Source organism: Pogona vitticeps, chromosome 6, assembly GCF_051106095.1.
Source record: "Pogona vitticeps strain Pit_001003342236 chromosome 6, PviZW2.1, whole genome shotgun sequence".
Taxonomy (NCBI): Eukaryota; Metazoa; Chordata; class Lepidosauria; order Squamata; family Agamidae; genus Pogona; species Pogona vitticeps.
Window position 1 is genome coordinate 119,331,815 of NC_135788.1, and position 19,842 is coordinate 119,351,656.

At 45.4% G+C, this 19,842-nt stretch overlaps 1 protein-coding gene across 1 annotated transcript; it reads right to left on the reverse strand.

The window, feature by feature from the left end:
• Window positions 1-186: 186 nt before the first annotated feature.
• VAMP2 (vesicle associated membrane protein 2) lies at window positions 187-19,585 on the reverse strand. The gene is made up of 5 exons (XM_072977125.2): window positions 19,356-19,585; window positions 9,903-10,026; window positions 5,535-5,693; window positions 4,805-4,856; window positions 187-1,735 (listed from the first exon to the last, which is right to left on the reverse strand). Coding segments are annotated over exons 1-5 (354 nt in total). The 5' UTR covers window positions 19,358-19,585; the 3' UTR covers window positions 187-1,718.
• Between the last annotated feature and the right edge of the window lie 257 nt (window positions 19,586-19,842).

The window sequence follows — 19,842 nt, forward strand, 5'->3', positions numbered from 1 at the left end:
ATTACAAAGTTTTGCAAAGCTGAACCGGCTGATTTTGGACAAGGATAGAAAAGTGGGGTTAGAGAGGAGAGGGGAAGGCTCCCCTAGACAGCCAGTATCCACCACCTCCCATCTCCCCTCAACTCAATCTTTTCCTCTATGCACATACACCTCCCACTCACTCCGTGCCTCAGATCCATCCAGAAGTTTAGAGAGAAGACACAACGTGTTTTATTTCACTACAGGGTAGAGACAACAGGACACAAGGAGCCTACCTAAATTTAATTTTATGGGCCTAGGGGAGGAAAGATCTTATTTCAGCCCCTCCCAGATTTAAGAATACAATTTTCCTCCCAGATTTAATCCCTCCCTCCACCAGATTCTGCATTATTTGACATGAAACCTGCTAAAGCTACCTAGAATTTTAACCTACCTTTCCTCCATCACTTCTGAAAAGAACTAAAACCTTATTCCCCCCCCTTTTTTTGCTGCCGCACTGACATGCATTCACACATGTACACCCCAAATTCCTGGCAAACAGGCAGTGATTGCAAGAATATCAGATCGAAAAAGTTATTCCGAGAAGAGTAGGCAATTGTCTTTCCTCCCAATCTTAAATAACGTTGCCTCTTGTTTTAGAAGAGGTGTGGAATGTACATTATTACCTTGTTCGTTGGTTTGTTTTCAAAAAGAGGCAGTTTCCGTACAGAGTATTTGTGGCAGGAAAACCAGCCTCCTCCTCCTTGTTCAGAGGATGAGGCCCAAGAGAGGAGAGGCCTGTGTGGATGCATGTCCCTACAGCGCCGCCTCCACCCTCAAAGCGGAGGGGTTCTTAACGTGTAGTGTTAATTACTTCAAAGAAGACACAGCACACAGCACAACTCCAGGAATGTTACAGAAGGTCACAGAGGGTACAGAGATTTATCCCCACGGCTTCAGGAAGAAGGGTTTGAGGTAAAGGGAAAAAGGCAGGTAAGAAATTCTTGACACCCAACATCACTGAGGACAGTCGAACATCACAGTGATCGCGGGCTGCAAGGATTTCCCCAAGATCCCAGGCCGGGGTGAATGTTCAACACACTTCACCTCCAACGAGGGGTCCTGATGTTTTCAGGGCAATGAAGGAAAATTGGACAGAGAGGAATCTATAATCCAAGGCAGGGCATTAATCGACCTTTAGCATCCAGATGACAGATTGGGAGGGAAAGGGGTAGGGGGGGAGCAGAAGGAGCGTTTAGGGGCACACCAAACTGGGAGAAGAGGAAAGGAACTTGAGGTTACAAAGAATTATTGGTCCGCGAAGATTTTAGTTAAAAATCAAGACATTGAAAAAACACTGTCAGAGAGAGGGAGAGAGAGAGAGAGAGAGAGAGAGAGAGAGAGAGAGAGAGAGAGAGAGAGAGAGAGAGAGAGAGAAAGGGGTTGGCAGAAGAAGGACGGGAGATTCCATGACACATGGAAAATCTAGTAATAAATCTACAAACAGACAAAATATAATATTATATTATATATATATGTATAAATAACAAATCAGGCTATTTACAAGACACCCACACGCAATGCACACGCAATCACACACACACAGGAGGGGGTGGGGAAAGGGAGGGTGTAAGAGGTGTATGGAGGGGGGAGGCGGGGCTGGAAGATATGGCTGAGATCTAGAGGAGGGGGGGGATGCTTCACCCCTCATGCCTCTCCCGGCCGCTGCTCCTGGATGGAAAATGGCTCCTTAAATCCCACTAGGTGCTGAAGTAAACTGTGGCAGAAAGAGAGAAATGCAGAAAGATCAGTCAGCAGCTCAGAGAAACCAGCAGAACATGACTTCAGAATGCAACCACGGCTCAGAAAGACTCTGGCAGGTCTGCGCCACGTGTTGTGAGAATCAATCAACACAGTAAATGCAGTGCAGGGCACATACTAATAGGCTCCAGCTACAGGAAGCCAGATGTTGGCTGAATATCAGGGGAAAATGTCTGCTAGAGCAGTATGACAACGGAACCCATGACCTCGGGAGGTGGCGAGCGCTCAAATGCTGGAGGCATTCAGGAGAAAATGGGACAGCCATCTTTCTGATCTGCTTTGATCTGGATTCCTGCCTTAAGCACGGGGGTTGGACTGGATGTCCTTATGGGCCCCTTCCAACTCCATGATTCTATAAGACAAACAGTTAAGGAATTAGTGCTTAGGAAACCATCTCTCTTTTCCTAAACTCTTCTGGACGCCACCGCTTAGCAGCTTTGGCACGTTATTTTCTTTCCTCTTCAAAGGTGACTCTCCAAATCCTGTTCCCACTCAATCAACCCTTATGGGGAACGTTCAAGAGAACTTTCAAATATTCCCATGGTAGGTATGTTGTTTTAACCCATATGACAACCAGTAAGTAGGTCAGAATGATTGATGCCTATGCTTTAAGTTGGAACCTGGGAACAGGAAAGCTGGCAATGAGCAGTTTCTGGGAAGATCTTAACAGAATTCACTCAAGAACTTTCTCTTAGTGACCCCTTACCATCACCGTTGGCTACTGGGTGGGTGAGGAGGGTTTACAGTCCCTCAAACTACAAGGAATTTATTGAGAGCACAATCAGAGACATGTCTACTCTGAAGCCCGTCCAATCTGTAAACCACGAAGTTCCACAAGAGGAACTCCGTGGCACAGTGGCTAAACTGCATTACTGCAGCCAAAATGCTGCTCCTAACGCAAATTCCATCCTAGTTAGCCGACTCAAATTTCACCTGGCCTTCCATCTTTCTGCGGTCTGTAAACTGGGTACCCAGATCGCTGGTGTTTGTGTGTGCAATGTATAGCCTGAAGAATTAAACTGTAAATTGCCCAGAGAGTGATTTAAGCACTATGGGGCAGTATATAAGATTTGCTTTTTATTATGGGTTTTTAATCATATAAACTGTTTTATGCATTTTTAATTATTTTTAAGTGCCTTCAGGTAATTTCATACGTACAAAACTGTTTTAATTTGTTCTGACCTTGTTTTGCCTTGTCCCGAGATCTCATCATATAGAACAGAGCTAACATCTAGCGAAACCTCAGGTATGTTGCAAAAATAATAATAATAATAGTGTGCCGTCAAGTCAATTCTGACGTATGGCAACATTTTTCAGGAATTTCTGGATTGTGAGTATTTAGAAGGGGGCTTACTATTTCCTTCTAGCACAGTGGTGGCCAACCTTGGGTCACTCAGGTGTTCTTGGACTGCAACTCCCAGAAATCCCAGCCAGCACAGGTTGTGATGAAGGATTCTGGGAACTGCAGTCCATGAACACCTAGGTGACGCAAGGTTGGGACAATACGGGATGCCCAAGGCCACAAAGGACAGCAGTCACCCACACACACACACTCATATGGGAAAACTGGACATGAGCCACAATCCAACACAAAACGTCAGCTCTCTTATGCCACCTTTTCTTTTTTCTTTTTCTTTTTTGCTGCTTTCTGATAAGAGAGGCTGTTTTCCCCACCTCCGCCATGAACTCTCAGCTTTATTACTACCTAATTTTATTTATTTCAATTTAATTTAATTTATGTCACACCCATCTAGACCAAAGTCTACTCTGGGCAGCTAACAACACATAATAAAATTAATAATAAAAAATAAAACAACATTAACACAACTGAAAAATAACAAATAAATTAGGCATTGACAGGAGCGAAGGCCTGCCCAGAGAGCCAGGTCTTGAGGTGGCCCCTCTAGACACCTCCAGGGAGGAAGCCAGACAAATTTCTGGGGGCAGACTGTTCCAGAAGCGAGGGGCCACTGCCGAGAAGGCCCGCTTTCTTGTTCTTTCTCTCCGGGCCTCCCTCAGTGATAGGCCCCCATCAGCCGTCCATCCTGGCTAAAGCAAGTGATTCAGGTATATATAGATGGGAGGAGGTATTCCGCCAGATATCGAGGTCCTAAACCATTTAGGGCTTTCTATGTCATCATTAGCACTTTGAAATCAATGCAGAAACGAACGGGCAGTCAATGCAGGGCAGCCAGAGTGGGGGAGATATGATTTTTTTTATTTATTTATTTATTTATTTATTTATTTATTTATTTATTTATTTATTTGATTTATATCCCGCCCATCTGATACATCTATACCACTCTGAGCGGCTAACAACAATATTAATACAATTATATGATGTTTTCTCACTCCAGTAAGAAATCTGGCCGCCGCGTTCTGCACCATTTGAAGCTTCCGCATCAGTCTCAAAGGTAGCCCCACATAGAGTGCATTACAGTAGTCTAATCTCGAGACTACGAGCACATGGACCAGAGCGGTGAGGGACCCCACATCAAGATAAGAACGCAGCTGGGCAATCTGCTGAAGATGCAAATAGGTGGTACGGACCACTGATGCTACCTGGGTCTTCATGGTAAGTGCTGGGTCAAGATGGACACCCCTCCCCAGATTGCGAACTGAATTCTTTGTGGTGAGAGAGGGAGTTCCCCAAACCACTGACATCTGGGCCACCCACCCTCAGGACCTCCATCTTGTCCGGGTTCAGCCTCAGACCATTCATTCCCCTGCATCCATTTCAATACTTTTCACAAGTATCAAGCCAAGGGACTGGGAGACAGGCAGTTTGATCAGCAAAAAAAAACCCAGCGATACAAGCCATCTGCCACCCTTGAGAATTTTTTCAATGGGAAGATGAGTTTATGAATGCTTTTAAAGAAAAAGGAACTGAATAGGTCTGCCATGGTTGTGTCATAGAATTTGCGGGCGAGGTGGGACTTGAGCCCATGTAGTGTTCACTCTAATATAGGTCAGGCAGGTTGCCAAATGCACAAGCGCTTGCTTCAGTACAAGAGATGGAACTCACCAATGATAACGATCAAGACAATGGCGCATATCACCCCCAGAATTATCATCATCTGAAGTTGGAAGAGAAGAAAAGGGGAAGAAAGAGTGAGCAAATAAGCACACAAAGGCAGTGAAAAAATGCAACTGGATTTTTGGAAAAAGTGTGGTAAGACAAACCGAACAACAGAAAAACATATTTTTGAAAAGAGATCCCATAGCATCACCTTGCTTGGAAACAATGCCATCACTGATTTTAGCCTCACTCTCTTCACCTCCTACTTCATGCTGTTTGGCCAACTCCAAAGAACCTGCCTTTGCACATGATCAGAGAAACTCTCGTCACTAATCTGTTTAATTTTTCCAGAGATAAGCTTCAGAGGAAACCCAGACTACAGGATTGACCATTTCGGCAAAACAGTGAGGTACAAAGGGACACAAGGACTTTCAACCGGATGTTAAAAGACTGCCAATTTTCCAGTACGTTGCAGGCATTCCAAACCCCCAGCCTATGTTGGAAGCAAGATTTAGGCTGAAGATCAGGAAAAACGTCTTAACTGTTAGAGCAGTGCGACAATGGAACCCAGGGCCTCGGGAGGTGATGAGCAGTCCAACACTGGAGGCATTCAAGAGAAAATTGGATCGTCCTCTGTCCAATCTGCTTTGATTTGAATTCCTGCCTTGAGCGCCGGGGGTTGGGCTGGTTGGCATTATAGGCAGGCCCCCTTTCCAACTACATGATTCTATGTTACCTTTAGGTTCTTCCACCAGTATTTGCGCTTCAGTTTGGCTGCACTGGTTTCAAACTGGGAGGCTCCGGCCTGCAGGGCGTCGGCGCGGTCATCCAGCTCCGACAGTTTCTGATCCCTCTCCAGCACCTTGTCCACATTCACTCGCATGATATCCACAACCTGCGTGCAGGGAGGGGGAAAAAAAGGAAACTGTTGTTGTTGTTGTGTTCATGGGGCCTTCAACACACTTGCAAAGGTAACATGAACCAGTTAACCTCTGTCAGCCACGTCCACTTCCTTGCCGGCTCCTTCCCAGCCCAAAACAAAACACACAACCTCCGCCCTAAGAGCCGACCACATTCCCCAGTCTCCAAATCTGAGGTCAACCCTCATTCCAGGTCCGCTCACACATGGAAAGAATCTGAGCGTTCCTCTGGTTGCAAGGGGGCCTTCCAAGGAAAGGGTCAAGGCAGCAAAAGACAGAGGTTGCTTCTGAAGGATTTCATTTCAGGAACGCCACATTTTGTTACCGCAGCTTGTGTTGTTTGGTTCCCCACCCTTTTTTACCCCGTGGACCGGCTGGGGAAGGCGGGGCACCCCCGTGCTCATGCGCAAATGAGAATGAGCGCATGCGCAAACAGTGGCGCGGTGCTCGCATGGGCGAATCAACTGTGTGTGGGGGGTTGGGGCGGGAGGTCTGTCTCTGCGGCCCAGTCCTGCTCAGGCCACAGACCGACACCAGCTGCAGACCAGGGGCTGGGGACCTCTGTAATGGAAGGCCACTGTTCAAATCCCCACTCAGCCATGAAAGCTCAGAGGGGGTAAATGGGAGTATTAACATTTCTGTGTTGAGGGGAGGAATCATCCCCTGCCCCTTCAAGTCCCCAAAGAATGTGGGGTTGGAAAGGATGACACAGTGAATGCCAACAATGACAGGCTAGCGCATTCAGCTAAAAATCTGTTCGTCATACTGACTCAGCTGCCATGTCTTATCATTTCTCCCTTTACAATACAAAAAACATCTTTCATTTTCACTTCATTTGCTGCTTAATTCCCTAAATCGCATTTCTGTCTAATCTCAGATCCAGCAACTCTTCTCACTCCTACCTTCAAAATCTTGATGGTACTCTTAGCATTGCCATCCCTAAAAACCTGTCTCTTTTCTTTTTTAACTTTCTGATGCATAATTCCTCATGATTCTTTCTCTTTTAAAAACATGTATATTGTTAATTTATTCCCCACTTACATGTCTGTCTCGTATTTCCACCAATAGGCCCAAGGTAAGGCTCTCAAGTTTCTCCCACAACAACTTGGTGAGGTAGACTAGACTGAGAAAATGTCTCTAGTCAGAGAGTTTTGTGGCTCAGGTGGGGATTTGAACCTGTATCTTCTGTGTCCCAACCCCAAGACATACACTGGCGCTCTCCCATTCCCACCACCGTCTAGAAGTCTGCTCTTTCTTCCAAAGATTCTGCCTTTTTTTTCTCCTTGTTGCTCCACAACCCTAGAACCATCTCCAAGAACAGGGTTCTGCTTCATGTGGGCAAACGTGGGAATCCCTCCCTCTTCCAAAAGTTCCTTTCTGTGATGAGAGTGGCAAGAGTGGAAAGGAGCATACAGTGAACGTGCGTCCCTCTCATTGCATGCACTCTGCACATGCCTCAATACAGACCAAACAGGGCTTTTCTCTTTTTTCACCCAAAGCTTGCTGCTTTTCTGGCCTCTCTTGTATAAACACTTAATGCTCACTGGGCCCAATGATAAGAATGGAGCACGGTGTTTTCTGTAGTACCAGAAGCAAAAACTAAAACAAAAAAAAATGTGCTTATACAGTGGTGCCTCACTTTACAATTGCCCCGCATTACGACAAAACTGCATTACGATGATCTTTTTGCGGTCGCAAAATAATGGTCTGAATGGGTTTTTTTTGCTTTGCATTTCAGCAATATACACCTTGGAAACATATGTTTCTAGGGAGTTTTTCCAGGCGGCAGATAAATGATCCCGTCGATATGGCAAACTTACTGTTATCTAGTTGGGATGGAACTACGGCATGTGTCGCCATAGCCAACTCGGACATTTCCTGGAAGAGGCACAACGGATGCATCAGCTTTGACGGTGCACAGACATTTCTGACCACCGCCGAAACCTGATGAATCCAGGAGCACATCTAAGCTCTGAAACTAAATGTTCAAGGGGAGCATAACCTCCTACTTCTCTGATCTGCCCTGTGACCAACCACAACCACCTGGTCTGGAATAATCCTCGATTTGTTCACCTTCATCCATTACAGACTCCAGACACGGGCTTAGCAGCAGAACAGCTTCCTAGGAATTAGATGAAAAGCATTCAGCCCTGATTCCAAAAGTGTTTGGGCAATCTAACCAAGCTTTTCTCAGCCATCATTCACCTTGCATGATTTCCCACTGCTTCTACCAGAAAAAGCAGGCTGGAAGGTGGGAAGGGGTGCAGACGTGAATCAGATTCCTTGCAATTTCAAGTCGTTTATACAGGTCATGATTAAGAGTTTTAAGCACCAATCCAGAACACAACTAACGGTGCAGCACAAGGATCACCTGATTTGCTTGCAAAAGATCCAAAGTCAAATTTCCTGGGTCTCTACTGATAACGATCAGGGGCAATTCAGAATTGTTGGGTTTTTTTTTAACAGAGCAGTCAAAATAGACAGTTATGGAAGAGATGAACCACTGTTCTGATGCAGCCGTGAGCAGCTCATGTGTTCTGACCACATGTATGTGGTTTTTAATAGGACTGATTTGTTCAGACATAGAGTGGCATATAAATGTCCTAAATGAAACAAGCCAATGAGACCATACTCACCCGTTTTGGGGGGGGGGGGCGCTAGCTTTCCATTCTGGATTATGCCCAAGCTAAGGATCACACCCCTATCTGTACGAGCCAAACCAAAAGGGAGGAAAAGGCGGCTTGTGACTGAGCCCTCAGAGAATTACTCTCCATCCAAAGCCTGGTCTATTGGGGGAGGGGGGTGTTTAGTGGCAGCAGCCCCGGCCTATGAAAGTAGCCCGGCTGGATGAAAGCAAAGGACTGTTTCCCATCCAATATTCTCTTCCCATAAGACGCCGCTGGGGAATGTGCCAGCAGGACATGAAGCACCTCCTTCTCTATATTCCCCGAAACGTGGTCCCGAGAGGAAAACTGAGTGACTCCACTCCTGGAGATCATGCTGCCACCTACAGGTAAATCAGCCCTGCCTCCGTCCATCATCATTGCTTCCCTTTGCTCCCTCTTCCTGTCCCGGTATCTCCTTTTAGAAGGACCCCTGGCAAAATTCAATAGCCAAGGTAAAGGTTCCCCTTGAGTCCAGTCGAGTCCAACTCTAGGGCATGGTGCTCATCCCCATTTCCAAGGCGTAGAGCCAGCGTTTGTCCAGAGACATTTTCCATGGTCACGTGGCCAGCACAACTAGACACGGAACACTAGACACAGCTCCCTCTGTTGCGTGGATGCAATCTCACGATGGCTGGTCTTTCAATTTTGCTGCACAGAGGCTTCTGCGGTTTAACCCGCAGCGCCACCACGTCCCTTTCTATAGCCAAACAAGCCATTGTTTTACAACTGCAATCTTACCGTAACCCCCCCCCCCAAAGTCTCTCCAAATTACTGAGGAGGGCAGTTAGGAGAGAACTTTTTCTTATGCTTACGCCAAAACAGGGACAGTAGATGTATATAACAGACTGAATCCATTTCCCCCAACCTGGTGCCATTGATATGTGCTAGACAGTGACACCCATCTTTTCCAACCTCACGGAATGGGGATGATGGGACCGTAGTCTTGGGAGAACCAAGTTAGGAACATTCAGGAAGACTTGACTGGCAGGCAGCATAGATGAACAGAAAGAATATTATCCTCTACTTTGCACTCTCCATCCTACGAGGAGCGGAGCTTATAACCTCATCTTTGGAACCGTCTCCCACCTAAAAGCCACCCAACGACCCCTTCACTGGGAAGCTTTTAAACAGTCACTGAAAACACAGCTTTTTAAATAGGCCTTCCTGGCGTCTACAACATCCAAACCCAGTGGTTCTTTCAGCATTTTATACTCCCCATTCCCCCCCACTTTGCCTTTAAATTCCCTTCATTTATTTCTAGTTTTTAGTTGTGCTGTTTGTTTGTTTACTTTTGATTTCTGGCTGTTATTCTGTTTATTATTTTTATATTACAATATCATTTATTGTTTGAGTTGTGAATCACACAGAGTGGCCCTAGCAGCCCAACGGATGGTATTTTAAAAAATTCAATAAATAAACAAACAGCACAGCAAAAGTTTTCGATGGGGCAGTGTGGTGAGCTTTCTTCCTCCCATAATTCTCCGTTGAATGTCGGTAGGGGCACACACCAGTTCTTACCTCATCCACTTGAGCCTGTGTTTGCTGGAGCCTTCGGTTACTGGTGAGGTTGGGAGGAGGAGGGGGAGGGCCACCCCCCTCTCCTCCGGCAGCAGGAGGGGCACCGGCAGGAGCAGGAGCCGACCTGCAGGCAAGAAATTGGGGGGGGGGGGGGGAGAGGGAAGGAAGATTAATTCTCCATGATGTTAAGGAAAACTTGCATTAAAAACATTCAGACTGGTTTACAAGGGTGGAGGAAAACACTGCAACTCCCTAGGAAAATACAAATAAGTGTTACAAAAAGATAAGGAGGGACTGAAGATGGGAAAGCATCAGATCAGGAAAACTAGTAGGTTAACTGCATGTCACAAAATCCCAAGGCGCAACTGCTTTACAGGGATCTGTCCTCCCTTGATTGCCTGTGTTTAAATGCAAGCGTCACTAATTCAAGCGCCATCAGCAAATCTTCAAATATGGGGGAAATGCACTAACCAGCTGGATGCACGGACCCAGCCACAGGTTGAGGGGGTGACATGGACCGAATGGCCACTGCTTGTCACGCTCATAAATAAAGACCATGTTTCATGTACTCAGGATATGCTATAACGTACATTTATAACACCAGGTCGCAAACCTGGGCTCCCAGATATTATTGGGCTCTGACTCCCACCACAGGGAAGCCTGAGGAATTCTGGGAAGTGTAGTCCAAATGTTCCGTTATCCTTGCAACAGGCATCCTACAATGAAAACTACAAGCAGCTAGTCGTGCAAAAATCCTTGCCATTTTCCAGGACTCATCCTTAAAGGCACCATGCCCTCATCTTCCCAAGGTTGTTTCGAGTGCAACAAAACCTCGGCAAGTGCCAAGTTTAGAATAAAGTGCGTTATGTACGTCAAGTGCAAACACTCTTCCACCGCAAACGAAACAAAAACCTCCCAATTCTCTTGTGTCCATTACTGTGTAAGGTACGGAATAATCTTCCCCCTCTAAATATTTTTCTTCTCTTTTTTAAAACTTTGCACCTTCATCCAAGGCCCTCAGGCAGTCCAGCTGGGCGTAGTGGGCCTAAACTCTAAATAGCTTGGCGGGATAAGATAAGGAGCTGAGTAATTAAAAGGGGAGATTAAGAGCAAAGGCTCTATATTTAATCCTTGGACAGCGTTGCAGAAACCAAGATTAGGCACAAAACGACCGAGGCCAACCTCCGCAGACGCCAGACGTCCTACTGCAGGTGTACTGGACTAAAATTCCCATAATCCCCCCGCCATTGTAGTCCAACACATACAGAAGACATCAAGTTCAGGACGGTGGTTTACAAGGGGCAAGCAAGGCCAGCGAGGGTGAATAAAGTTCAAAACCCCAGGATCCAGATTTTCAAACTAGAAAGGAATGAGCTAGTTTCACCTACATATAGCAGAGGCTTCCATATGTAATCCAAGAATGTCCACGTGAATGATCAAGGGACTGGACCCAAGGCCTATGGGGAAGAACTTGGCACCTTTAGCCTTGAAAAAAGACAATTGAGGGGAGATAGAAGCGCATTTTTCAAAGGCAGACATGCAGAGGAGGGGCAGGATCTGTTCTCTATCATGCCTGAGTGCAGGACACGTAACAATGGGCTCAAGCTATAGGTAGCCAGATTTCAGCTGAACATCAGGAGAAATTGTATTCTCAAAGGCTTTCACGGCTGGGATCCAATGGATGTTCTGGGTTTTCCACATTGTTTGGCTGTGTTCTTAAAGTTTTTCTTCTTCCTAAACGTTTTGCCAGTCTCTGTGGCCAGCATCTTCAGAGGACAGGAGTCAGAACTCTATCTGTGCTCTGTTGCAGTTTGTGGGATAGTTGAGTATTTATAGCTGTGGGATCAGCTTTTTGTCCTTTTCAGGAGACTGGGTGATTATGGTGATCAGTGTGTTTTGTTGCGGGTGTATTGTTGTGATAAGGAGGAGAGATTATCTGTCACTGTGATTGATGGGTGTCATTAGCTGGTCTTTTGTGTGTAGTGATCACCAGTCCTTGTGGCTGGGTAGAGTTTATTGACCTTGTGCAGGCTGTATGTTTCAGTGCTGGGAGCCAGGCTTTGTTGAATTTTAAACTTTCTTCTTTTTTGTTGAAGCTTTGCTGGTGTTTGTGGATTTCAATGGCTTCCCTGTGCAGTCTAACGTAATGATTGCTAGAAAGTCCAGGAAGTGGCAACTGCGTTCTACAGCCATGTGCAAGTTTGCTTTCTTGTTCTAACTGCTCTTACAAACTGCCATCACTTGTAAATTCTGTTTGCTGGGATATAAATTTGGCCTTCAAGTTGCAGGTCCTCATGATGAAGGAGAAAAAACAGAAAGGCATGCTGCCTCACCACTCTTCTGCATCCATTTCTATTTCTTTCAAAAGCAGTGACCTTAAAGGTTGGGTCTGTACTTTGACTAAGAATGGCACCTTCTGCTTTGAGGTTTAAAGTCATTTCTTCAGGAAGTGTAAACCACATTAAAAAGTCACAAGGCAAGGATGCGCCCACGGCTGCTCTCTGTCCATTTTCTTGGTTCCCTTATGATTGTCTATAAAGTACAAGAAAACCAACAACATTCACCCACACCATGGAGCCAGTGTGTTGCTACTGCAGAGTGGGATCATCACAGCACACATAATTAATATGTGACATGAATAAACTGCACAAAGACAACAAAAACATGTATTTGTATCCGTTTGGAGCTTTTTAACACCAGATGCATATGCCACGGGGCAAGAGAAAGAAAATAGGTACCACATTTTAGAGTCACAGTAATACTCACTTTGCATGCAAAAGATTCAGGTTCAATACTGCTTGATTGGGTGAAAAAGGTGAGGACTTGGAAAAATCAATTTCAGGACTACAGCTCCCATAATCCCCTAGCCCAGCACAGTAACTACCAGCGTGTAGAGACATTTCAGGGCTGAAAGAACAGCCAGCTTGACTCAATCCAATGCAACTTCCCATGTGTCCTCATCGATCAGCTGGGTATGAAATTTTAAAAGGGAAAGAATCCACGACGATATGCTGGAATCAATCTAAGTCCACAATCAATACCTTTATTGGGAACAACTATACATTCACAAAACATGCATGTTTTTGAGTATCCCAAAGTTTTTTCAATTCTAGAATTGTTGTACTGTATTCTCAAAGGCTTTCACGGCTGGGATCTGATGGTTGATGTAGGTTTTTCGGGCTGTCTGACCGAATAATTGTTATTCCTCCACCCCCACCCCCAAATTCTGCTGGGCATATGGCTAGTTGCAGCATTGTTTAAAAAAAACAGTCAAACTTTCAAGTTTGGTTAACTTTTTTTTTTACCTGTAATTAACTTTCTACCCTTTAGCCTAACACGAAGTCCCAGAGAATCCAAAATCTTGTTAATTTTGTGAATGTATAATTTGTCCTAACAATATGGTCTTTGCCGACTATAGATTTTGGACTTGGCAAGGAACACGTAATAAGAGCAGAGCATTGACAAGGTCCTTTAAAGCCACTTCAAAGGCTAGAGATATGCGTTAGGAATTCAATTTAAAAAGAAAAAGAAATCTAGACATCTCTGGAGGTGCCATAAAGTCAACCCTAGCTCAATATCTGTGTCACTGCACCAAGGCAGATATTGGCATCTATGTACAAAACCCACCATGATTACACTGCCTTCCCCCAACATGACACTGCTCTTCAGCTGTGTTGACTACAACTCCCATCACCCCCCAACCAGGAGGGGAAAACTCCACTGATAACATTGGCAAAGGCAGGAACAGCCATTTGAAAGATGGCAAGCCATGATTCTTGAAGGTCTACATGTTTATCAAACATTGCATTGTTTTTAAAGGGCTGGTTTTGATAAACACTGTTTTAACGTTCAATTTGTTCTTCAATTGTTTTACATTTGCTTCTAAATCTCTTTATGTTGTTGACAAGTCCTCTTGAGTGTCATTTCTTAGCAGAAACGTGGTTTATAATGAATACACAAAACCAACAGGCTCTGAAGTTGGCTGACAAGATCGGAAAGGTGAAAAAAAAAATGAAAATTTCATGGCACTTTAAAGAGGAACAGATTTACTTCCGAGTGAGGTTTTGGGGATCAAAATCCTCTTCTTCAGACACAGGAAGGCAATACATGTCCCCAATACTGGCACGTACCTGCCTAATGATACAGATAGTGTGAGAAAGTGACACTGAGGCTATCAGGCTCTTTACTTGAATTAGCACGTCCTGGCCAGGATGATGAGCTGGACGCCAGGTAGACCTCCTATTATAGGAATGCTAAGAGTTATTTCTCAGACGGAGGTCAGAGTCCGTCAAGGGAGATTTTATAAATAAAAACAAATTGTAAGGCTGACGGGGGGGGGGAACGAGAGACAAAAGAGTGGAGAAGGAAGTTAAGGGAAGAGAAGGAAAAGGTGGAGAGGGAGAGAAAGATTGGAATGGCGGATGACGGAGCTACAGTGGAGGGGTCCCTGGGAAGACGATGGCCGAAGGATTCCCCCTCAAGAGACCAGGTCTGGACAGATGACCGGGATGAAGACACAGTCCCCTTACTGGAAGGGGAGACAGGACAATTACTGAACTCGGATTTTACACTGGGCTGGCCGGGTCCCTGGAACGTTCAAGGGTGCAACCCCTTTAAAGCTGAAGACTGGAAGCCCCCATCTAACCAGTTGTTATAGGGAAGAAATGGTTGGAATACCTTCATTGACACAGGTTACAGTATTTGTTAAACAATCCAATAAATGTTACACCAATTTCTAAACCAAGGAGGTCTGTCAATTTATTTGAAGACAAACCGGAGCCAAACCCCGAACCTTCACACAAAATATTTTTAAACCTGTAACATATTACAAAATATTTGGTTATTAACACATGTAGTGCACTAAGAAGCCTTGATCTCTATTTAGACCCTCAAAGATGCACTGGGACACATTCATGCAGGCAGCAGGTACTATTCCTTTTTGTAATTTATGTTTTTTCTACAATTCTGTTTTTCCTGAGATCCACAGCAGCCTGTCAGGGAGGAGGACAAAGCAATTCTGCACAGGAAAACAGGAAAGCCAAAGAGAGACAGAATCCCTAGAATGAGGGGCAATGTCTAACACAAGGCTAAATCACAATTCTTGCAGGGTTTAGCTGCAAGGCTGAGGTTTCCAAACATAACTTCACGCCACTAAAGAATGCTATCTAAACAAATATCTGACTATCCCTTTGTTTTAAAAAAAATATGCAAGGCCACATTAAAAAAAGAGAGAAAGAGAGCTTTGATTGTTCACTAGCTGCTTAGAACAATAGGCTTTGGGTTTTTTCACCCCTACACTTTATTTAGCCTTGCATTCCCCCCCTTTTTTAAAAAAAAATTTCCTCCCTCTAAAACAAGCAATCTGACAAAGTCCCCAATCAGTTAAATCCTATCAGCACAGCCTTGGAACCGACTGTTGATTATAGCCAGGTACCCACCAAAACCCAAAAGTTAACACATGCTCTCCAGGTCGGCCTTGCAATAAATGATTTAAACCAGGCTGTAAACGCTGGTGTGGCCCAGTCACTTTGCTAGGCGTCTTTGTAAGGTTTTTATTTAAGGGTCAGAAAAGAGGAAAAGGTAAATAGAAGACAGAGAATACTCCAGAAAACTGCAATTCCGGTAGCAGCTATAAGGTAGCTCTCTATTAAGGCCCTTTTCTTTGAAATCAGTCTTTGGTAGGACTGTTTCAAGCAAAATGGAGGAAGGTAATTAATTCAAAGTGCAGAAAAGGGTTCCTCTGCCTTGAGCATCATTTCCGGATCTCTGCGTTGTCAAGAAAGAAACCCAGGATAATTCAGCTTCTCTTAGCATGGGGAGAACATTTTCAATTCCGAGCATGATCAATGTTACATACCACTCCTTAAGGCTTCTGCAGTATTATTTTATTTTTAAACCCCCGATGACTCCCCGGCACAAGGACAAAGCAGCCATTTTGGTCTTGAATGTTTCAAAGTAGGAACCAGGAGGCAAACATTTAAATTCTTTCCCAACGTTCCAATATGACCAGATAGGTGGGGTATAAATGGAATGAATGAATGAATGAATGAATGAATAAATAAATAAATAAATTTAAGGAGATTTAAAACCAAACAAGAGACAAGAGGGCTATGAAGAGTCGATTACCCCCCTCCCACGGGGGAAGGGAACAAAGAGGACAAGCACACGAAGAATTATCAATATGTACACCATTTATAAAACAGACCACATATGGTCCAAAGGAAAAATATGGTTTTAGAAATGGGGAGCAGAGAACAAAATCCAAAAGAAAAAATAAGAGATTTTGGTGAAAACCTTAAATGGCACAAGTGAGTTGTATTGCCTGCCTCTAAATATGTAGAGATAGAGCAATCGTGAAGCTGAGACGGGTAAACATACAGTGTATGATGGAATTAAAAAATGCAGTAGCTGGGAATGGTGTCTATACAGTAAATCCAAAAAAAAAGAGGCCATACATAGGTTCAAGACACATCATGGATCCTCACCATTTAAAGAGTGGTCTAATTTACTTCTCATTATTTTGTAAGTAAGCAGGGTATCTTTAAATGCTAGGCCATCATCCCCCAAAGACACTACCCCACGAGATGCTGGACTGACTACAAAATCCATCACCCCCCCAGCCAATGCTACCTGGGAGTACTAGCAATGATGGAAGTGGTAATCAAACACGTAGGTCAGGTATTGGGTGGGGTGAAGGCAAGATTCGCCCTTCGGTGTCATGGAGGCATTTTGAAATTAAATACAGTATGCAAATCGGTTGCTTCTTGGAAGAAATTAGAATGGTTAATGGTTCACACTGCCCCCCCCCCCAAAAAAATAACAAATCTGAAGAGCAATATGACCAAAATGGGGCTATATGGTGCAATTTCGCTGCTAAAATATGACCACAAATCTCTGAAGTATGAGGTTCATTATGTGAAAATGCATGGTTAAACATACACATTTTCATATGTTTATGAAACAGGAAAACAAGTTTTGGAGGGGGTTCCACATGAGATTTGTCTTTCTTTCTCCCCCCCAAAGTCTTCATTACATAGCATGGCTGCCTCTCCGGAAACCCACTCCTGTCAAAGGACTCCAGAAGAAACACCATCCCTAAGCGCATGCAGGTGGACTGCCGATCATCAAGCATGTGCCAGCACCTCTGGAGGTAGGGAGATCAGCTGGCCCCACGACCTCTGCCTTCTCCCAAAGAACTCAGCCAGCAAAAAGGTATTGATTGATGCATAAATAATTACATGCATGGCCCACCTTTATCCTAAAGAAGGGCCCAACGCGGCTTACATAATTAAAAGCCAATATTTAAAGATGAAACATAAGTCTCTCTCTCTCTCTCTCTCTGCAAATACCTCTTTATTCTTTTTTTCTTAAGAGACAAGCCATCCCACCCAAAAGGCCAATGTTTCTTGAGCACACACACACTGCAACAACCCCAAATGGTGCCCAGAACAAGGGAGGGGGGCTCTATTTCATCCTGATTTACACCAGTAGAGTTCAAATGCATTCTTCCCCAATCCATTTGACTAACCCTCCTGCTCTTTCTCTGTCATCCTCATCATCTCCCCTGCCAACACCTCCAAGTCCGGACCGTACTCCATCTTTCCCCAGCCAATCAAAGCAGCCAGTGACACTGCCTGGAAGTGGGGGGGGGGGGGCATGGATATTTTTAGTGCCTTCCATCTGCCTGCGTTTGCAAAAACCTCAAAATATTCAGAAGGGTAAAGGAAGGGGAAGGCCGTTTGTCTTAAATCATGCCCTTATCCTCCAAATTCCCTTTATTTCACCCAAACAGTCTTGCTCCTTATGGCTATCCAAAAAGCGAAGGTGGGGGGGAGCAGGTTTTAGAGGCAGACATAGGTCTGTGTTTATGATGCTTCCAGATGATTTCGGTCTGCCTTTGTCAATTTCAACCCTCAAGATATTTGACATGGGGGGAGAGGATTGCTAATATATACTGTACATATATACCGTGTTTCCCCCAAAATAAGACAGGGTCTTATATTCATTTTTCCTCCAAAAAAGCACATTACGGCTTATTTTCAGGGGATGTTTTATATTTTTTTTCATGTACCACAATCTACATTTATTCAAATCAGAGTCATGTCATCTTGTGGTTGCTGCACAAGGGTGGAGGGCGAGGTTTCTCTTCGCTGGGGCTTATTTTGGGGGTAGGGCTTGAGCATTCTGCAAAATCCTACTAGGGCTTATTTTCAGGTTAGGTCTTTATTTTCGGAGAAACGGTAGAAGAGCTTAAATATATATTTAAGCAAGATCAACACACCCACACGATACACTCAGTAGGGTGGGGATGATCCTAACCCCAAGGAAAACATTTCTATATCCACTCCGATGCGTTTCCAATCCTTTTCTCTCACAGAGGACTGGAAACGGTCCTTTCCAACACCTTCCCCCAAGATGTTTTTCATTGGGAAAAATCGAGAAATCAAGCATTTCCCTCGTTCTTGAAAAAATCATTCTCTGGTGCAGATTTAAGCCCGTCTTTAAAACAAGGGAGGTGCCTGGAAATTGAGGGAGGGGGATGGGAAATTGGAAATACTGCCGCCCCCCCTCAACCCAGACATATCTTGGGAGGGGGGGGAGAGAGAAAACAAAACCACCCAACAAGATGACCTCATTCCTTCCTATCCGTGTAAAGCAAAAGGCAACATCAGACGCCCTTTTATTTCTCTCCATCCGCGTTTCTGCTTGGGATGGTCGGTTCTTTAAAATCGCCCAGATTCTATCCCCACCCAGATGATTCACAAATTAAAAAAAAAACGTTTATTGGCCTGCATCGACATATAGGATTCGGAGACAAAACGGAAGGATGGGATGGGATGGGATGGGGGGGTTGAAGGATATGGCTCCGTCCCTGCCTTTTATTTCAAGAGTGGGGAGAGATCCAAAGCCCGATCGCCTCGCCTGGATCTTTTTGCCAGGCGCCTTCCCACGTCCTTGCCTCGATCCATTCCTCCCCCCCCCCCCACAATCACCTCCCGCATCCTCTCCTAAGATCGCCTTAGGCTGCTGTGTGGGTGGAAGAAGAAAGACACAAAAGGAAAGGATAAAGGGTTCCGAAAGGGCACAGAGACCGTGATTTCTGCCATACCCCTTTCTACCTACCGCGATAAACCTGGTCTGCTAAAATGGGTAGTGAAGGGGGGGGTCGCACCTCTCCAGTGCAAAACAACCCACTCCCCCCCCCGCCCAACCATATGCACAACGCTTAATGCAGCGTGGAGATAATTGCACGCTATGAATCTCCTTGCAAGGGCTGACTCCTGTGGGGAAAGCCGCCGCCACCCCCGAAACCTTTGGAGGCGGCAAAAAAAAAAAGGCTGGCAAGGAAGCCCCCGGGGGGGGGGGAAGGAAAAAAATCGTCCATGCACCCGCCTTTATGCACCCTCGGAAGCATTGCACGCCCGCACGCCTTTTGCATCGAGCCCTACTTACATGTCGGGAGACGGCGCGGAGCTCGGGGAAAGAAGCTGCTGGCGGGGGGGGGGGGGGCTCGGCTGGCAGTCGGCGCGGCAGGTGCAGCGGAGCTCGCGCGCCCACTGAACGGTGCGGCTCCTTTCGGCTGAAGCGGGGAAGATGGCGGCCGGGCTGCTCACATCCGGGCACTTCGGGAAAACAGGGAGGCGGAGGGAGGATGGCCGAAGGAAGGGGGAAGGGAAGGGAGGGGGCGGGGAAAAAAAGAAGGGTTTTTAAAAAAGGGCTCCCGCGGACGCCATCTTGTTTCGCCCTAAGTGTGGTGATGTTGTTTTTTTCACTTTCACCACAGCCCTGTTTCGAAGGGGCTCACGTCCTCCTTTTTCAGTGGGGATGGCTAGGGAGGGAGAAATCCAAAGTCCCCCCCCCAAATGGCGGTGTGTGGCTGGACGGGGGGGGGGGAGACGGGAGACAAAATACAAAAAACACACACATAGTTTTCCTCATA